Source organism: Miscanthus floridulus, chromosome 2, assembly GCF_019320115.1.
Source record: "Miscanthus floridulus cultivar M001 chromosome 2, ASM1932011v1, whole genome shotgun sequence".
Taxonomy (NCBI): Eukaryota; Viridiplantae; Streptophyta; class Magnoliopsida; order Poales; family Poaceae; genus Miscanthus; species Miscanthus floridulus.
In genome coordinates this window covers 123,993,184-124,013,328 of record NC_089581.1, presented here as the reverse complement: position 1 = coordinate 124,013,328, position 20,145 = coordinate 123,993,184, and the positions used below count along the sequence as shown (strand labels likewise).

At 44.9% G+C, this 20,145-nt stretch overlaps 1 protein-coding gene across 6 annotated transcripts; it reads right to left on the bottom strand.

Moving 5' to 3' along the window:
* Positions 1 to 11,703: 11,703 nt before the first annotated feature.
* Positions 11,704 to 19,410, bottom strand: LOC136529085 (deSI-like protein At4g17486). Of its 6 annotated transcripts, none has more exons than XM_066522159.1 (5): positions 19,389 to 19,410; positions 16,502 to 16,603; positions 16,199 to 16,411; positions 12,894 to 13,181; positions 11,704 to 12,176 (listed from the first exon to the last, which is right to left on the bottom strand). In XM_066522159.1, exons 2-5 carry the CDS (start codon positions 16,506 to 16,508, stop codon positions 11,938 to 11,940), a joined length of 747 nt encoding a protein of 248 aa, XP_066378256.1. In that variant the 5' UTR covers positions 16,509 to 16,603; positions 19,389 to 19,410; the 3' UTR covers positions 11,704 to 11,937. The 6 variants fall into 6 exon arrangements, with proteins under 6 accessions (XP_066378256.1, XP_066378269.1, XP_066378262.1 ...); XM_066522172.1 differs by having other exon boundaries at positions 16,502 to 16,600; positions 19,389 to 19,407; XM_066522165.1 differs by lacking the exon at positions 19,389 to 19,410 and adding an exon at positions 19,173 to 19,283.
* Between the last annotated feature and the right edge of the window lie 735 nt (positions 19,411 to 20,145).

Genomic DNA, 20,145 nt, shown 5'->3' with positions numbered 1-20,145 from the left:
ACTAACTGTGACTGTGGTTTCCCGACCAACGTGTTTTAATCGAGACATCCAGACACAGCGGCGCATTGCTTCTACACATGCAGTCGTTTTAATGTAAGTAATTATTTCCACTATCTTTTTTTCTTCATTTGTGTAAGTAGGCTACTAATATTTTTGTTAGAATCTTGTTGTATAGGCCCATGAGAGGTGCTTTTTCTTTCAGTGGATCGACGGTGTAAACAAGTTTGATCCTAGGTATCTCCTTTTCGACGATTGATGTAGAGGGAGACATCCACGTGAGCACTTCGAGTGGTGGGTTTCACCCCCTCTAACCCCCGCCAATGACGGCTAAGGAGAAGCACCTAGCCACAGTTAGACGACTCGAGGAACCTTCTCTGTGCGAATGCGGAGATCGAGCTGTGATAAACCTTGAGAATACGTTAGAGTTTGTGTGTCCGAACAAGCACGAAGTAAGTGGAAAGTATATCTATTTAAATGTTTATCTCTATATGTGTGCATGTACTAATGTATTCTCTTGTAGCGTTATGGATTTACGAAGTGTCATTTCAATGAGTGGCTCTACGGTCCTAAGAATCAATGACTGGAGCCACCAAAGGCAAAGAAAAAGAAAAAAGAAAGGTTAATTTACAAAGCACCTCCAGTCATGTACAAATATGGTGTTAAATCCAACTACGGTCTAGTCTTTTTGAGCTTGGAATAGACCATTATTGCAGCCATATGGTTGACTATGATGAGGTTGGTTATTTTTGTGGTAAACATGAAATCGTATTTTGTTTCTTTTGCTATGACATATATGATATAATTTTTTGTTTGAACACAGCACTAGGAAATACAGGTGGGAATGTTATGATGGTCAAGCTAAGTTCTTGGATGAACTGAAGGGGAGGCAAGTAATTGCACGGAAGAGGGGATATGGATCTGACTACGTTAACCTATTCGTTAAACAGCACAAAAAAGAAGATGCGTGAGTTTGCTAAACAGCACGATATTCGTAACCCGGTCGATGTTAGGCTTGACAAATGGGGGTTGAAGAGACGGAGGGCGTTAGAGGAGGAGAGGGCAAGGAAGGAGGCAAGGGAGGAGACAAGAGTACAGATGCAGGTCTTGAATGACCATGTTGTTGCATTGTGTGTCAGTGAGTGCTTGAAAGCCTTTTTATTTTTGTTGCCTGATTTTAAATATAATATAATCGCCTTGCTAACTGGTTGCATTTTATACATGAAGGGATTGGATGCAGCGAGGACTATGCCACAAAGGTGGCCCATGCAAGGTATGAGGAAAAGAAGTTAGATTAGCACAGAACATGAGCTGGTCGCACCGTCCAATCTCCGATTGTGTTGGCCAATGATAGGGACGAGGATGAGGATGACATTGCCTGGTTGCGTGATCTCATCGCTCTAGTGGAGGTGGGCTTGCAGGTGTGGCAGAACCGCCTAATCTAATGCCTCACAGGTGTGCTTATCTTCTATTAGGAACTAAGCACTCGAGGGAGAACACTAAATTAATCGGTTCTGTTGGGCACACCCCAGGGGAGAACCCAAAAATCCACATTTTTACCATCAAAATCACAAATGAGAGAATAAAACTTACATCATTCTTATCCATTTCTTACATCACTTTTAATATAATATCAGAGTATAATATTTATTATTATAATAGCAGAATGTAATCATATTATCAGAGTTATAAACAATTTAATTGAACAGCAAAATATAAACATGTGATCAGAGTTACAGCGGAAATAAATATCTATTCATGGCATGATGAAGTATTGATATATATAAACTACGACAATAGATTATGAAACTTTCATTTATAAAAGCATTTGGTGAGAATTATAAATAACAACTACGATCGCAGCGTAAAGGAATCCTCGTTGAGCCCATCAGGAGGTATCCACACACAAGAGTCAGCTCTAGCATCCACCTGTCACCTGCAACAGGGGAAATAAAACCCTGAGTACTCAATTATACTCGGCAAGACTTACCCGACAGGAGAAAAGAAAAAACTCTAAGGATATGCAAGGCTATCTGGCTTATGGGTTTATTGCATTTGCAGAAAGCATTACTAAGCGTGCATCCTTATATTCGATTTTTATTAATAGCCACATTGGTTCATTAACTAACCATTCTATGTAAGCACATGTACTACTTTCAAGCAGGTGATAAGTAATCAGAGTTCCTTTTTTTCATTCCATCCTTCATCTTCCAGTTCTTACTACGATGCTAGGCCGTAGACGAGCCGTACCGGATTTCCCGGCGATTCACGAATCAATGCCCCCAGCTGGGTACCCTAAAAACACACGCCCCACTTGTACCCTAGGCACAAGTAGGACCAACCCATCACTCTCCTGTCCCAGGTGTCTAGGTCCCCGTCCAAACTAGGACTCCAAGCCCCCGTCCCTGAGTCCTAGACTCAGTGCGGTGCAAGAACCTCCTCCACCAAAATAAAACCCTGACAGTCGGTCCGGAAAGAGCTGGATCCATGATAAGAGAGCAACAAGTCTTCCAAGCGCCCATACCCAAGTATGTGCTCGGGATAATAAGTCTGTGACTTGCCTAGAGCCTTATGTAACGACCGGTCCTTAACCGACATAGACAGGGAAAACAGTGTAACCAAGCCATGCCCCGCGTCCACGGCGACACAACCTCTTACACCCACCAATACCCAAACCATATCCCTGTCCGGACACCATTTTCCTTTCCACCATTTATATTTTTCCAGTGATAAGAATACAGTAATATATTTTATATCTCTCACGAGTGACAGGCAATCACTCGACTTCTACCGGAGTCCTGTAGCATAGCATTCTACACGATCCTGTCATACTAGTAAGACTCATAGGATAAAGATATATATGCAAGTGGGTTTCATTCAACTCCTTAAAACTTAATGCACAAATATAATTTAAACTACAGAAAGTAGGGGTTATGCATCGGGGCTTGCCTGGGTAAGATATAACCAAAAGTTAGTATTTGCATCTCCATATCATCCACCATCAACTGAATAGAATGCCCATTGCAACATCTCCTGGAGAGAACACCATTACACCATCTTTGGATTCCCAATCATCCTTCAATTGATTCGTTGATCCATCATCGTACCTATATGATATGCATTGATGCAAATGCATAGATGTAAATAATCAACGACAGCCGAAACGCTTAGAAATCCGATCATGCCTCACAAGCTAACGAGATAGCTCTAACGCTGGTCTACATATCCATGTTATCGAATAAGGCGTTATGTCCCAACAATTATTTTAGTTATATAAACCCAAGTTGTTTCTTTATTCCATTCTATCGATTTAATCATTATTCGAATTAGAGCATCATTATCTACCTAGCAAACTAATTATCCTGGAGCTACAACAATTACAGTGAGTACCTAATATTGTTAGGAGCCTACTATATAAATTTCAGATCCAACACCATTACCAATTTACCACGGAAATTCCTACAAGTTCTCCTTTTAACAATATTAAGCATTTTAAAATAATTAGAGCAACCCTAAAACATACCGAGTCTATGTGAACAAACTACACTAATAGGTAGCTCATGATTTTAGAGACTCAACAAAACTGGTTTCACCATTTTTGGACTCCTATACCATTTTATATTGATTTTACAATTTAAACTTAGAAACCATTTTTTTAGAAAAGGCATTTCAAAACTGGAAAGGCCAGCGGCCACTAACTGGCCCAGTAGGGCATGGCGCGTGGGTGGCCCAATAAGCCAAACGAGGGCGCGCGGCCCAGAAGGCACCAGGCCGGCCCAGGCGTAGGCAATCGGTCAGCCCAACGCGCGGTGAGCACGTCCCAACGTGGGCGAACAGCCTAGGCGCAAGGCAGCCCAACCAGCCGGTGATTTTTGCACAAACGACCCTACGCTTTTCTTAATTAAACGCTAGATCCAACCGCACTATTCCTTCGAGTCATGTATTTCACAATAACAACCCTGTATAATAATTCAGCTTGGACTTTTACCCTTCACTTCGTCTTCTTCACACGGGGGAGCAGAGGAGCACCGGCCGACGGGCACGGCCGGCCAACAACCGGCCACCAATGCACACGCCGATGGGGGATGACGGTGCAGGACAGCGACGGGCCATGGTGCGGCTAGGCGCTGCGGCACGGATGCTGGGGAGCAACGGCCCAGCGCAGGACCAGGGCGCGGGCGCGCTCTTGCGCGGTGGTCGGCTCAGCGTGACGATGGCGAACAGGAGGCACGGCGTGGCATGACCACTGGCGCCACGGGGTGGCTACGAGGCACAACAGTGATGCAGTGCATGGTGGGGCACCGTAGGCTCGGCGCGCTCATGCCCCTTGGCTCGTCCGCCATGGACGGCTACTGAAGCTCATGGGGAGCTCGGCTCTGGTAGAGAGAGGTAGGAAAAGGGAAGGAGCATTGAGGGCCACGAGAGCCGCCATTGACGACCACTAGAGCTTGGAAACGGCTCGACACAGGCAAGGAGAGGAAGAGGCACGGCTTGGAGAAGGTGGAGGAGGGTCTAGAGGTGCTCACCGCCAAACCAATCGAGCTGCAACAGCTAGACATGGGAGATCAATGGTGGTGGTCGTCACCACGCAAGAATAGAGGTGGTGCACACTCGAGTAGAGGACGGAGGCGAGCGTGGAGCTGCAGGGCAAGATGGCTCGGTGAGAGGAAGAGCAGGGCGGCGCTATAGACACGGGGCAGCAGTCCCGAGCGACCAAGGGGGCGCTCGCGCGTGCTCACACGCGTTGGCTTGGCAGCGGCACTACAGCGGCCACGATGAGGCGGTGGTGCGGGGCAACACGGCTGCTGCGGGGCGCGAGGAGCTCAGGCACACATGGCGGGCGCGGCCATTGCAACGAGAGGCATGCGGACCAGAGGGGAAGGAGAAGGGGTTCGAAAGGGCAGCGCCCTAGGCTTCAGTGCGGATGGCGCAGGAGGGCGGCCAGGTCTGTAGCGGGGAGCGGGTGCGGTTGCGTGCACGGGCGGTAGCTGTACATGGGCGCCTGGCCACAGCGGTGGACCGAGGCGGAGGGGGAAGGAGAGGGGACGAGCAGCGCTCTACGGGAAAGAAGTCATGTGTGGGCTGGTAGGCGGAGCTGCACGTGGAAATCTGCGCCCAGGCGTGCTCGTGGGGAGGCAGGGCGAAGCAGGGATGCTGGCCTGGCAACGGCACTCCAGGGCAGGGGCACCTCCTCTGACGCAACAGGAAAGGAGAGGGAGGGGAAAAAAGCAGCGCTCGGCTCGAATAGGAAGCAGGCATAGAGGCAGAGAAGAACGGCGCAACGAAGAAAAAGGCGCGAAGGCTTGAGCGAGTATGCTAGAGCACGTGGTCTAGCAGGGCGTGCCGGTTGCCACGGACAAGACCCGGCCGTAGAGACAAGTAAGGCAGGCAAGGACATGCAACGGAGACAAGAAAAGGCAAACAGTGATATTCATGACGCCGTAGAGTGAAATGACGGAACCAGCAGTGAGGGAGGGAAAACAAATAAATCAGTATATGGCAGCCGCAGCCTAGCCAACTTTCATTATGGCGATCATCAGAGAAAGGACGCGATGGAGAGGGAGCAGTGGCACGACGACGAAACACGACGATGCGACGCGACACTAATAAATCAGAGTTGATTGATTTCGAACAAGGGGGAACGCACTACTGACGACAAGCGACGGAGCAAGGCAGGGAGACGTCCCGTCATCACTGTGGAGCCGATCGCTCGCAAGTCAATAACTAAACCCAAGGCTTTTCAACTGAGCGTGCTTCTCAAAATAAACACATGAGCATATATAAATATATATCGTTCAATTTATTAATGGATTTTATTTTATTTATAAAAGTCGCTTTTCATGTGTAATCTAATAGAACAAACCATTTGTCATTTACTTGCTAGAATCGTTATCGGACGTTCCTAAATATCTTTACATACCAAGCAATTTAACTTGGCGTTGATTCGAGTCCACAACACTAAGTCACACACAATTCGCTTATCGCCTCAAGTATGTTTTAAATTAAAAATTCTGAGAAACTCGTTACAAAAATTTTACTTAGGCCTAAATCACGGTGCTAAACAAGCTCGTAACACCAGGGATATTACAACAGGCAGAGGAGGCTGAGGAAGACACTGATAGACTTAGCGAGCTTATTGCTCAAGCAGATGCGGGCTTACAGGCGGAGGAGGATGCATTCTTCTCTCAGGCCACAGAGGCTGCAGATGAAGCGGAGGCCGCTTACTACAGGCGACAGATGGATTAGGGCAATGTAGGTGAGCCTAGCCACATGAGCCAGATAGATGCAGCACGTAGTCATAACCATGATAAGGTAGCCACTGTGTCGGGTCAAGGTATGGCTCGAAGCTCCTCTCCCAAATACTAACGGTGTTCGAACGGAGATACAAGGGTGACATATATGGCAGATCCTCAAAGTTATACCCGCGAACCCTGCAGGCCGTGATCACATGAGAGCAAGGGGTATGCATGATCTGAGGGACGTTGCAACTGCACTCTACTTTGTCAAGATCAACTCGGTAGTTTCATCCACCATAACGTTCGCCGCCTAAGCTTGTGCCACCCTTGCCCCATACACTAAAGATATGGCGACGGGGTCCATACGGCTCGACGGTGTGCTGCTTGGTCAATTCCTCGGTCTCCTTCAAATGTTTTGCTCTGGCCTTTCCAAATCGCCCCTGCTCAGCTATATTCATCTGCGCAAGTTTCCACCTCTTGACAAAAATATTCGTTGCACTTATGAAAGGAGAACTCAATAATTCCAGACATAGGCAACGATCGAACTCCGGTGAATACACGGTTGAAAGACTCCGAGGAGTTAGTGGTCATGATGCCATACCTAAAACCCCCCTCGTCATATGCTAATGCCCACTTAGCCTTCTGTTCCATCTATGCCTCTAACCAGGCCTTGTCCGCTTCATTTAGCATCTTGTCTAGTTCTCTCTTTGTCTCCCTGAATTGGTGCTCTGTACATACACAATATAGAGCCTTTACCTTGTCACATACCTCCTTCTTCCTCTGACACCGCTAGAAATTAGCAGCAAAGTGTCTCATGCACCATCTATGCACTAGAGGTAGAAACACATCTATATGCTCAGTTGTAGCATTAAGAAGCCTTAAGTGATGGTCTGAGATCAAACATATAGTGCGAGATGGGCCAAGCACTTGTACACATAGAAGCCGCATGAACCATGACCACGATTCATTGTTCTCTTCCTCTATCAAAGCAAAAGCCATGGGTACTCTCTGGTCCTCCGGATCAACAGCAGCAGCCATCATCAAGGTGCCCCTGTACTTTCCTATCAGGAAAGTACCATCAACAAGTACGACTGGCCGATAAAACTAGAATGCATGTTCTGTTTGCGCGAACGACCAGAACACATGATGCAGGACATGCCTCAATGGGTCCCAAAAATACATCTCTCTGGTGTCCACAAACCATTTCAAGCCAGGGTTGTAGTTATGCATTGCACATAAGATGCGGGGCACCCTGTTGTACGCTTCGTCCTAACTACCCCAATGAATCGTCGAGGCAATTTGCTTAGCACGTCAAGCCTTTTCGTACTTTACATCATACTTAATGAATTCAGATATGGATTGTTGTAACGAAGACACCGAAATGTCATTATTGTCATCAACGAGCCCCAATATACGAACGAGCAAGGTAATATGCAGTGAGCTGCTACTGATTTTCCTTCCCCCTATTTGATAGGCAAGTGTGGAGTTCGACCACTTTACTTATCCTCCACTTGCCATCACTCTGTCTCTTTCATGCATTTAACCTCCACATACAACCGTTTTTACATATCACGTGGTACCTCAACTCCTGGTCCGAATGAGTGATGTTGTACGGCCTATGGTGATACACATCATAGTCCTTAAGGAAGAGCTTCATTTCTGACATTGTATCGAATATCATCCCCTTACTAAGGATTTATTTCTTATGGTCATACAATGATTTCCTACACATCTGGAGACTGGTGTCATAAACTGCTATATCTATCATGCTGACATCCCTATAGTTTAGAATGCTCCTGAAAGGTACGTTCATCGACCTTAGTTGCTCGAGTTCTGTCGCTGTGTAAGGTGGTGGTGAAACATACTGCTATGCTTCGCTAATTCTGCCCCATGAATCATAGGGGGTATCATCTGCTGGCAAATATGTGACTAGTCTACCCTGAGTCGGCATAGCATGCAAAACCTCAGTTGGCACTGGTAATAGCATACCATGAATAGGTACTGGCATGGCATCAACCGGTGTGGGCATAGCATGTCTACCTCTCTGGTCATCATCTGAATCGTCTGAATCACTGATCCTATCCTCCTACTCCTGCTCTTCCTCTTCCCTTTCGAACTCGTTCACATCAAAGTCATTGCTTATACAGCCTAGTTGACTTGAATGAAACTGCTCATGCGTCAACTGACCATCTAAATCCATAGTACCCATAGTTGGTTCCACATGAACCCCATATTCTTGTTGAATATCATCATCGAAGGATGTTCCCTCCTGGAGATCATGCATCATGTACCCATTCTCCACAACCACCTCAGCCAAGGCCACATTGGAACCTTGATTACCCTATTGTAGCGAGACCCGTGAGTATGGTCCCGCAAGGGCATCAGCACGTAGTGTGCCCTAGTCTTTTCACTATCAAACCTCATCTTCAGTGTATAATCACTGTCAAACTTTCCATTCAAACGACCACAAAGATCGCTGAAGCTAGGAGGTTCCTCAAACCATTCCAATTCTTCTTCCATATCCTCAAACATATCATCTTCTCTCCTAACACTTCCTCCGTAGAAAACTCTAACACAACAATCCATCTAACAAAAGCATTTCAGAAACTTCATCAGGTCATCGAAATCATCGTGCGTACTAACTAACTGACTCCACCTATACCAACTAACTATACTAACTAATCTAATATTAATACCTATACCAACAATTCTAACTAACTATACTAACTAACTACACTAAACACACTAATATTAATACCTATACTTACTATACTAAGTAATTTTTACTAACTATACATATCTAGCTAACTGTAAAACTATACAAAACTTATATTTACTAACTTCACTAAATATCTTTGCTAACTAATTATATAAATCTCTATTCAGTCAAACTAAATTTGAATCCTAACCCTAGCAAAAAATCGACAGAGATGCAAAAGATCATTACCTCGACAAAGATTATGGGTCACCACAATCCACCAATGGAAAGGAGATGGCCGGCGGCGGCAATGGTGGGCCGGTAGCGCTCTACTTCTGGAGGGCGGTGGCAATGGGCGGCTGGCCGGCGGCAATCCCCCCTTCTGGAGGACGATGATGGGCAGCGCAGCAATGTCCTTCACGGCTCAAGACAGTGCGGAGAGATGGAGGGGCGACGACGAGGACGGGCGGCGCGCGACAGTGGGGAGATGTAGGGGCGGCGGCGGCAGTAAGGGAGGCAACGAGACAAGGGGGAGATGGAGATGGAGTGAGGGAGGACGGGCACACGGCGGTGAGCGCGGCGAGGGTCGCGGCGGGCAGGAGCGCCGGGCGGGGCGCGGCGGGCGTGGCGGCCGTGGGCTCGCCGGGCGGGCGCGACGGGCAGGAGTCACGGCAGCGCATTTTCTCGTCTAAGGACGGAGACACTGAGAGAGGGAACAAGAGGTCTGTCGCGCCGTGATGCGTGGCGTGGCAGCCCCGCGCCGTGATGCATGGCGCGGCAGGCCCGCCGCGCCATGACGGGTGGCGCGTCAGACCTGCCACGTCAGCGGTCGCTGCAGCCGTTGACTGGACCCTGCCGCGCCGCCATACACGGCGCGACAGCGTGAATTAGCCACGCCGTGCAAACAGGCGCGTCCAAAAGTGTTAGTTTTGAAGAAAAAAATAAACAGTGTCGTTTTTAAAAATATTTTAAAAAAATGTTAAAAATAAAAAAATGCACCGCTGCGGCGTCCCTGTTCCGGTCCCGTCCCCTCGCCCTTGCCATGGCCGGAGCCCACCCTTGCCATGGCCGCCCTCTTCGAGACCGAGCTCGCACGCGCCATGGCCGCAGCCGAGCTTGCCCGGCGGCGTCCCCGTCCTAGCGTTGGAGGACGTGCACACGTCGCTGGGGCCAAGGTTGCCGAACGGCAGCTCCCGCGGGTCGCCGGCACGGACGCGGAGCAGCCGTGGAAGACGGTGCCGTAGACGTGGAGCGAGCGCCGCCGCTCCGCCTCGCGCGCAAGCCTGTGTCAACGCTGCTCCCGCTCGTCCTCCGCAACGTCCGCGGCGATCCGGAGCGACTGCTAGATGCGCCGGAAGCTGTCGTCGAGCTCGTACATGGAGCAGGCGAACGCCTCCTCATCCGCCCCGCCGCGCCGTAGAGCTCCTCCACAACGCCATCCACGGCCGAATCCTGGAGGTAAACTAGCAAAACGCCCCGTGCCCCATGTTCGTTTCTGTTCCGCGATGAATAGCTGCAGCGTGGCTTCTCTCTGCAGTGAGCTGTGCTTTGCCTTGCGCTCATGGTTTGCTTGCGAGCTAATGGATTGGCCGTCAAGGATGCTCTTCCTTTTCGCAGTTCGTGGTCACCTACTGCCACTGACTGTTGGATTATCCGTTAGACTGACGAAACGCATTTTGCACCGTCGCTTCAATTAATTAACAAATCCTCGTGATAGCCACTGAAATGACTGGTCTGAATAGTGAATATACATGGGGGGTATTGCTTACTTTGATGTGGTTAAAAACGAAAGAACCAAAAAAATGAATTAATTTTGATAGTCCAATGACATCTCGAAAAGGAGCAGCAGACTTTTGAGACAAAACAGAGCAAACTGGAAACCTTGTGAAGATCTTGTGCACTGCGCTCCGCTCTGGATCGTCGCGTGCTGCTGAACTTTAGCGTCAACGACCTCCGGCGACACTGCCCCGTCGTCCGCGAGCACGAGCTACTGCTGCTGGTGCTGCGCGGCGCCGGCGTTCCGCGCCACGAGCTCGCCAAGGCGTCGTTGGACAGGTACCTGTACCACAGTACCACTACGAGCGCTGGGCGGCCAACCACACGACGCTGCAGGAAGGTGTTCAAGGACATGACCGAGGCGGCGTGGTTCTTCTAGCAGGACCACGACGCGGACGCGAGTTCACGGAGGCCGCTGCGGGCGAGCGCCGCCGCTCCGCCTTGGCCCGGTCGACATCGGACTCCGACAGCTTTCCGGACTGCACGGCCGCCTTGGCGCGGGCGAGAGGATGGGAACGGGGACGCCGCCGGGGACGACGGCGCAGGCCACCGCTTCGCTCGCGCGCAGTCCGCCACTGGCGGGCCTGTTCTAACGGAGAGGACGCGGGGGCTTAACGTCGTGCACATCTCGTATCTGACAATGGGCCCATACACGGGAGAAGCGTAGAAAATGGCATGGACAGGAGAGACAAGGAATTATAATGACAGTTCTTTAAATAGATGAATTGTAGTGACGTATCTCCAAACTTGCAAAATTATAATGACGTTAATCCAAAAATCTCATATAAAAATGGCCCAGTTTGCATACTTCGGCCCTGCTCGTTTCGCTGAAATTTAGCTCATACTGATGCTGATTTAGTGTGAGAAAAAAACATTGTTTTTTCGCTAAAAAGTATAGCTAAAGTAGGGCTGGGCCTACAACTGGTGAAATATCATCTCAGAGGCAGCACCCATAATTGAAATATTTTTGGAGTTTGTTTTTCCTAGAAGTTTAGGTTGGAGTTTGCCCCAGCTCACTGTATTTCAAACTCAAATAGTCAAGTGTAAGAATAACTCTACACATTATCTGTACAGATGTTCAAGCACAGCTGGATCCAACGCTCAAGTATGCAATACACCTTACCAATACTTTTTTATCCTTCTTTGATGACTCTTGTAGAAGAGATTGATGATAAAAAAATGATCCTTGTGTTTCGTTTGTTAAATATGATATACAAGGTACCTCAATTGTCAGCTCTTTTTCAATCGGGTAGAATTTGACTGTTTGGTATCCCAAGAAGTGCCTTCCGTGGGGGAACCTCGGGAGAGCGAAGACGTTGAGAAATGTCTTTGGCATAGAGAGATTGAAGAGAAGCAACTGAAGGAACCTGTCAGCATTTTTCTCTCAATATCTTCAGCTTGACAACCTGGGTCATGACGGGCTGCATTGATCTTCAGGGGCTCTGGTAGAATGCAGTTGCAAACAGCACCTACACATAAAAGTTGTGAATCTCAGTGACTGCATTGACAAAAGCTGTTACAAAAGTTAGAAAAAAGGTACCCATTATGAGCTCAAACATAGTTGATCTGAGCACACTGAATCGTGCAGTTTCCTTTGAACAGCCAAGCTGTCTCACTTTGGATAAATCGCTAGGTTTTCTAGGTAATTACACATAAAATCAGTTCTAGTGAACGTTGTTGCAGATTTTCCAGATACTTTCACATAAAACCACTTCCAGAGAACCTTTTTGCAGAAAACACATGATCCACTCAAAACGGTCATAACAGATGTAGTCCATACAGCAGCCAAATCTGTTAATGTGCTAGTAGGTGTATTTATTGTATTGAACATTCCCAAAACAGCTTTGCCTAACATTATAACCATCAGATATGCTCCATTAGTAGATGTAAAATATCAGTGCCTTCACACAGGTGTCATAAGGTCAGGTGTGCAAAAAAAAAAAAAAAAGGAACTAAGATAAATATCTGGGGGAATTAGGTGAGTTGGACCTCGTGACACATGAGGATCACTGGTGTTTACTTACTTTGAAATAACGAAATTCTACCTTTGAACCTTTAACTCTGACAGCAAACTGATAGATATAGTAATAATTGAGGAAAAAATAGATATAGATATACAAACTTTGCAGCAACTCTTAGATATCAATATAAATGGCTGAGAAAACATATGTCTCAAGAATTCCTACCCATTCTAGCAAGACGATTAACCCATTTTGGAATTAAATTTCCTGTCAACCTTTTGCAGATATCCTCACAGAAATGGTTGCAGTTTTTACTTATCAAATGGTAGGTATCCCCATTGTAATTTACTAACTGAATCTCCATGAACTCTCTGATTTGGAGAGGATCCAGGCAAGTAGTTCCCATGCATATTGATTTCCTAAATTTGAAACCAGGACACTGCCGAGGTTCCACCTCAAAAACTCCACTGACCGAATAGTCATGTGCTCCAAATGCATACTCCACACCATGAACTGTAAAAAAACAAGTAGAGAATACCATAAGCCACAACCTACAGTCTTATGTCCAACAGTTAATTAAACAATATGTACAAATCGTATCAAGAAGAAGAATTAACAAAAACAATGGGTTTCGACAATCTTAGTCATGGGTTTAGAGATGTAGAGGGATTGAGGCATTTCATTGAGAAGACAAAACGAAATGGAATCAGCTTTCTGATTTCAGAGGTGCAATACAATCAGACAAAATGAGTCCTCGATGCCAGGGGTATTTAATGTAGCAAACAAATGATTTCTCCTATGTTTTCAATCTCTCATTCCCTCTACATCTCTAATTCCACTGTATGTCTGTCACTCCATTTTAATATCCTAATCTCCTTCAAACCACACAATCTGAACATACATAGCACATCATCTAATCAATGCAGACCAACACTCACAACAAAAGATGAATGCTGAAAGTTCATGGCTTCAAACACGATTTAACCTTTGCTACTTTTGGTTCCTCAAATCTGAAGTCATGATGTATATCTAAACTTGTACACTGTACAAGCCAGAAATAGTTGGCCAAAAGATGGTCATTCTAATCTGAAATAATCAGCATTCATCACAAGTAACTACTAACAAAGCAACTTAGGCTTGAGTGAGGAAAGATTACTTTTCTAGCATGTTATGGGATCACATTTGTTAAATATCGGTTATTCTCCTTTATCAGAATACTTGAATAGTTGAATAACCCATACAATTATCTGTAGTGAAGAACTAGGGTCAGATATAGATATAAATAACTTATAACTCATGAAGAATTACACTGGAGACATGCTATCAGGAAGTCAGTAAATGACGATGGCATTTTCAAGCTATATATATAAAAGTAGCACAAACCACCAAGTCACCAACTAGGAAAATATTCACAGATAGGACATTATAGTATAAACAGCTAGAAGTTTAAAGAAGAAAGGTGATTTAAATAATAGCGTTGCAAACTTCATGATTTGGAAGAGGCCCCAAACATGTCTCATACCATTCTGCCAACTTAGTCTTACTAGTTAGAGAAGGGGTAGGGAGTGGGTGTACACCTCCAACACCCAGGTTCTGGCCCTTCTCCAACTCGAACTTGGCATCTATTTCTTCTTAACAAGAACCACATATTGCAGCTCACAGTCTCTCTTAGGCTGGATATTGTTTTAAAAATTTGCCCTTTTTGGTTTTGCCACTCCTCTACCTTCAGTCAGGAATATTGTCAGCTAACAGACTTGTTTGACAGAAACAGCCTTGGGATTCTTTTTGATGTGTTTACTTTTGAAAATCTTCAATAAACTGCTGGCTCTGACAGAACACACAGAAACAGAAGTAGCCAAGGACTGTGGAGTACAGTGGTATACAGCAACAATGGAAGCAACGAGGATCATGACAGAATGGCAAGAGATTGAGATATGGAATCAGTAAAAAGCACTAAAACATCGTGACCCTTTGGACTGGACATGGAATGTTTGGTGGATTCACTGAATCCAGCAATGTTAAAACAAGTGTAGGAACCTGGGCGATCAAGGGGGCAGAGGCCACACGGCCTTAAGCACCTTATGGCGGGCATGCGATTTGGCAAGGGAACAGGTTCACAAGTGGTTGGTGATCAAGTCAACAGAACTTAATCAAGGCATGTTCTTAGCACTATCACAACATTGATACAGTCTCCAAAATTATGACTTTAAGTCTTTGATACCCAATTTATGTTGGAATATGTTTGGAGAAAATGATAGGAAATATGGACATCGATTTTCAAGACAATCTACACTTATGATTTGCACATTTTTTTGATGTAAAAATAAAAATTAAAATAGATTGATAGTGAACTTTTCTAAACTTTGACTAAACGGATAACCCAATGACAAGCATTTAGGTAGTTAGAAAAAGGTTTAATATTTAAGAAAAAATGTTCAACATGATTATAATGATTGTGGCACAGCCTGATGGTAGAATTCTCGATATCTTAAACTTTTGCCAAGGCGTTTCTCCAAGACAAACAAAAAAAGTATTATGAAACTAATATTCCCTGATAAGGAAATAAAAATTATATTTCAGGCCACATGAAATCCTGTAAGCTGCATTTTTGTGATAAAAGAACTAAAATTGATTCTAGGAATCTTTACTTTCAATGAAATGTGGAGTACGTGAGAGATTAGGGGTAGCGCCAATTGAAGAAAAGCTTGTCCAACACCGGTTGAGATGGTTTGGACATGTGCAACGGAGACCTCCAGATGCACCGGTGCGTAGTGGAATCCTAAGTCAGGATAGTAACGTGAAGAGAGGCAGAGGAAGACCGAAGTTGACTTGGGTAGAGGCAATAAAAGGAGACTTGAAAGGATGGAATATACCCAAAGACTTAGCCTTAGATAGGAGTGCTTGGAAGACAGCTATTCACGTGCCTGAACCTTGATTGCTTCTGTTGGGTTTCAACTCTAGCCTACCCCAACTTGTTTGAGACTTAAAGGCTTTGTTGTTGTTGTTGTTGTTGTTGTAATGAAATGTGGAGTACAATCTCTGACAGACTATTCGCTGAAATTCTGAGGCTAGATTAGATATAGGTTATGCGAAGAATGAATGGTGAAAAGGAATATAAAATAGCACCAAAAAATATTTCACCAAATAACCCATTGCAAGATTTTTTGTACATTTTATAGGTTGGCTTCCATCATAAGTTTTGCCAACCACAATCAAACCATTTGATGGTTTAAAAGCAGTGGCTTGTTCGACAAGACCAAAGCTTGTATCCCAATGCTGATCCTCCCTAAAAGATGGAATCAGTGTATTCAAACAGGGGAAGGACTATGCACAAAAGATTTAAAAAAAAGCTGAACACAACATAAAAGCTTATAGCAAACTAGTGCCAAGTGCTATGCAGATGTAAATAGACAAACCAAATATCATCATTCTTGAAGTACAATACGAGTTGAATCTTTTACAGGAAGAAAAATAATGTTGACCTTGTGAAAACATAAAAAAGAATAAAGGAAACTTGTAGGACATCATACCTTCAATGCCAGAATGAAATACCCCTAGACCAGCCCAGTAAACATAGCCGTTTACTGGTGTCAAATCATACACATTCAGATAAACCAGCGTATTCCCTGGTGGTGGGCTGGCAGATTGGACTTTTGAAAACAAACGAAAATTACCAGAAGATTTCTGGCCTGATTGAAAGCGCATGCTGAGATTCCTTTCCTTCTTTGAGCCCAACATCATAACTAATACATGCAAGTTAAAAATGGAAGTAGGATAAAAAATCCATTATGCACAAGATAATATTCAAACAGAAGGGGGGAAAGCTAACACACCTGACATTCCATGCTAGCCCAACTAAAGGGTGACCATAGTGATTTGAAAAGTAGGACTGGACTAAGTCTTTTTGATCAATTATAAACTTCCTAAATAAACTACTGCCACAAACAAACAGACAAAAGGAGGAAAAGTAAGGCTAGCATCAGTTCAACAAGTAACATAAAAAAAAAAGAAATAACACAGGCTAGATAATTCAGTATTCAGAAATGAGGCATGAAGGTCTTTCTAAGAAATTGTTGCAGGAAATGCCAAAGGCATTTTCAAGATACCATCCAGATATAGCACAACAGAGTCATCTATGTTTCTATTAAAAATGTAAAAACATCATGAGTATGTCATGTAGAACACATTGATAGTTTGGTCAGGACTTTAATATCACTGTCTTTAATTTATTATCATATCATTCCTCCAGTGTAGAAATATGCAGACTAGTTTCAGTTTGAAATCCTGTTTTGGGTTTTCACTGGAACTTTTCCACTAAATGCCCACATATAAATTACTTACTGGTACCAGTAGGGTTAAGCTATGCCAAAAACTAGAACACAAATGCTTTCACGGGTATTGACCTAAAACAAAAAATGAATCAGACCATAGGGAGCACCTGTATTTTACTTTTTAGGATACAGACGTAGCTATCCATGGTTTGTCTTGTAGTAATTTATTTGTAGAAGTATCTGCTACAGGCAAAACCAACCAACAACGAAAGGGACTAGAACTCCACAAAAAGCAAGGGCTTGTTTGGTTGAGACCCTGGTGAAAAATTGCCTGGCTTAGAGGGAGCCTGGAACCTGCCTCTATCTGTTCAGTTGCAGCACTGATATTGAGCCTTGGTCCAGACAGCAGTAGTTCCAGGCCATCCACCGAAAAACAGTGCCTGGCTAATAAAACATGGGTGTCTAGGCATAATCATGATGCTTTCAAACGTGTTACTCGCTGCTAGGGTGTTATTTCATTTTATTTATTCTTCTGTTCATTTGGATGGCTTGTAAATAGGTCGCATAACTATAAATCAGTGTTTCAAAGGCGGCTAGGTGTCCAGGCGAGTGCTTGGTACGCCTGGACGCCTAGGCGGCGCCTAGGCGCCAAGGCGCCACTGTTTCCCAAGGAGAGCTGGGTACGCCTGGACGCCTAGGCGACGCCTTTAAAACACTGCTATAAATAATTTGGTTTGCCCTTACTTATTTTGGAAGCTTGCACAACATATTCAATGCTACATGTTTTTAGGAAATCCTTTCTCTATCATATTTAATTAAATAATATGGGAGTTTTATTTAAACATTTATATTGTCATCAATAACTTAATTCACTGAAAAAACAATATAAACCACTTAGTCAGATAGTCCATATTATGACAGTGCTATTAATAAGACATGTAATTAAACAAGTATTTATGATGTGCCGATTTCATTATTAGCATTCTCATACACAGGCTTCCAACCAAACAGAAATTCTTCACACTTGCCTGGCCATGCAAAAACATCAGCCTTTCAGGCTACCCCTAGGAAGCTCTTTTTGCCAGGCAGAATGCCTAGGCCTCCAACCAAGCAGGCTTAAAACAACTTTGACACTACACCATATATGCAGTAGATTTAGTTCCTTGCCTAAGCAGACTCAAACTCAGCCTCACTGAAGACCTGGGAGAATAGGCTAACCATATGCGCCTCTATGTGCTTCAAGGATCCATATCTAGAAGGCTCTCAAACCCTGCATCCTAAAGGTGTGGAGGGCTTGCCCCATGATGTATTCAAAATCCATATTTGGGGACCCTCATGACGCGTCACAAAGAACCCTGAAGCCTTGAGAATGAGAACTCGCTTTTCAGAAGACCCTCAAGACATGTGCTTCGAGAGGTCTGGACTGGACCCTAAGGAATTACATCATTGGCCTAAGGGGCATGATTGTCATTTATACAAGGCCATGATCACGGCCTATATAAATACCTCATGAACGAAGGAACCCATAAATTCACTAAAGGTCATAAGCTGACATATTTGGCTCTCTAAGTCACAGCCACGTAAAAGATTCTACTTGTGCTAGTTTATATAAAAATAAATAGTAGCACTCTATATGTCTAGTTATATTTTGTTCTCCTGGTAGAACATATGTAATATAAGGTACACAGTTGTTAACAACTGACAACTGAGATGATTTCTAATTCAGAGAGAAAAAAAAGCCCTCAGTTGTTTTTATGTAATACAAAACAAGGAAAGTGACGTGTGCTGCGCACGCCTCATATGTAAAGCTGAAAGCGATGCATTACAGTACAGAGCCGCAGCACAGGTGGGTATAAATGCATGACACATATTAAGAACAAGAAACAGTAAAGAACAGGCATACTACTTTTTCTAGAATTCCATCAGGAAAACAAAAACATTTTAACTCAACAACTACAGACGGCTTATCTCAGCTAAGTCAAACATTGTGAACATAGTAGTACTTTCAAGAGTTGATAAACAGAATAAGGCCAAAAATACATGTCAGATTTGTACTCTATCTAAAGTTGGTGGTATGTCAACACTCAACAGACAATCATAGACACCAAGTACTAACTTACTCTAGGATCCGTAAAGAATTCCATAAGCCGCCGAAACAACTACACTAATAAAGTGATAAAATTCGCACCATGACAACCTCAGAATTTATTAGCAGCAACACTTGTCTACATACAGGGAACGGGAATCCAAGAAGCCAAGAAATCGGCGCCCGGCAAGCGGGCGAGCGCCGAATCGCGAGCGCGGCCCGGACCGAGAAGGCGCGTCCCCCGTAAGATCTGCCACAGGAGGTGCCAAATTTCCACCATGGATCGGAAGGAAAGTGGCGAGGAGCTATGCAATTGGGCAGGGAAAGGGCTAGAAGGAGTACAGAAACAGGAGGGGCAGTTACCAAATCAGGGAACCTGCGGGGGGGGGGGGGGGGGGGTGGGGGGGCGGGGGGGCACGCACAGCTTGCGGCGCCCGCAGGCGGCAACGCAGAGCACGGCAGTGGAGGACGAGGTGTGTGTGGGGGAAGACTCCGAGCTCCGAAGGTGGTGGGCGAGGGCGACGACCGGAGGAAGTGCTAAGGAAGTTGGCGTGGCGTCTCCCTCGTCGTTTCGGTTTTCACATCAAAGGAAGATTTTTCTTGTTTGATGTTTCTCTCTTTTGGATTTGGAATTTTCTTTTTCTTGCACCTGCTTTGTGTTCGTATAAGGCACATTGAATGAGAAGACGACGCGGTTTGGAATGATTTTGTTTTCTCAAAACCTCAACCTCACAACCTCACTGATGAGAGCGGAGAAGGCATTAATTATTAACATTAGTAGGTGAGGTGTGACTGTGTTACAGAACTGTTCAATTTATAAGAGCACAAGTACAATGACAGTTCGTAAGTGGTTGCACTATCATACTTGAGCCTATATAAACCCGGTACTCCGTCGAGTACCGCGATGGGTTTCGATTTAACGATCCACGTACAACCAATATCGTATATGATTCAACATACATATTACGTGTTACGTAAAGTTCATAATTACAGTTCATTTATCAGAGTACGAAATAAGGTTATTATAAACCAAGTTCGATAAATAGTAGCGGAAGCAAATTAAAATTTGAAGCTAACTTTTTCCATCATAGTTCAGATAGAGTGCCAACTCGTGATCACA

Coding starts and splice junctions, on each gene's coding strand:
- LOC136529085 (XM_066522144.1), bottom strand. CDS start 19,305: ATGGTGGAAATTTGGCACCTCCTGTGGCAGATCTTACGGGGGACGCGC. Junction 16,412..19,172: donor TTCTTGGATTCCCGTTCCCT/GTATGTAGACAA, acceptor TGCATGTATTAG/TTATGATGTTGGGCTCAAAG. Junction 12,177..12,893: donor TAATCGTCTTGCTAGAATGG/GTAGGAATTCTT, acceptor TTTTATGTGTAG/GTGCTGTTTGCAACTGCATT.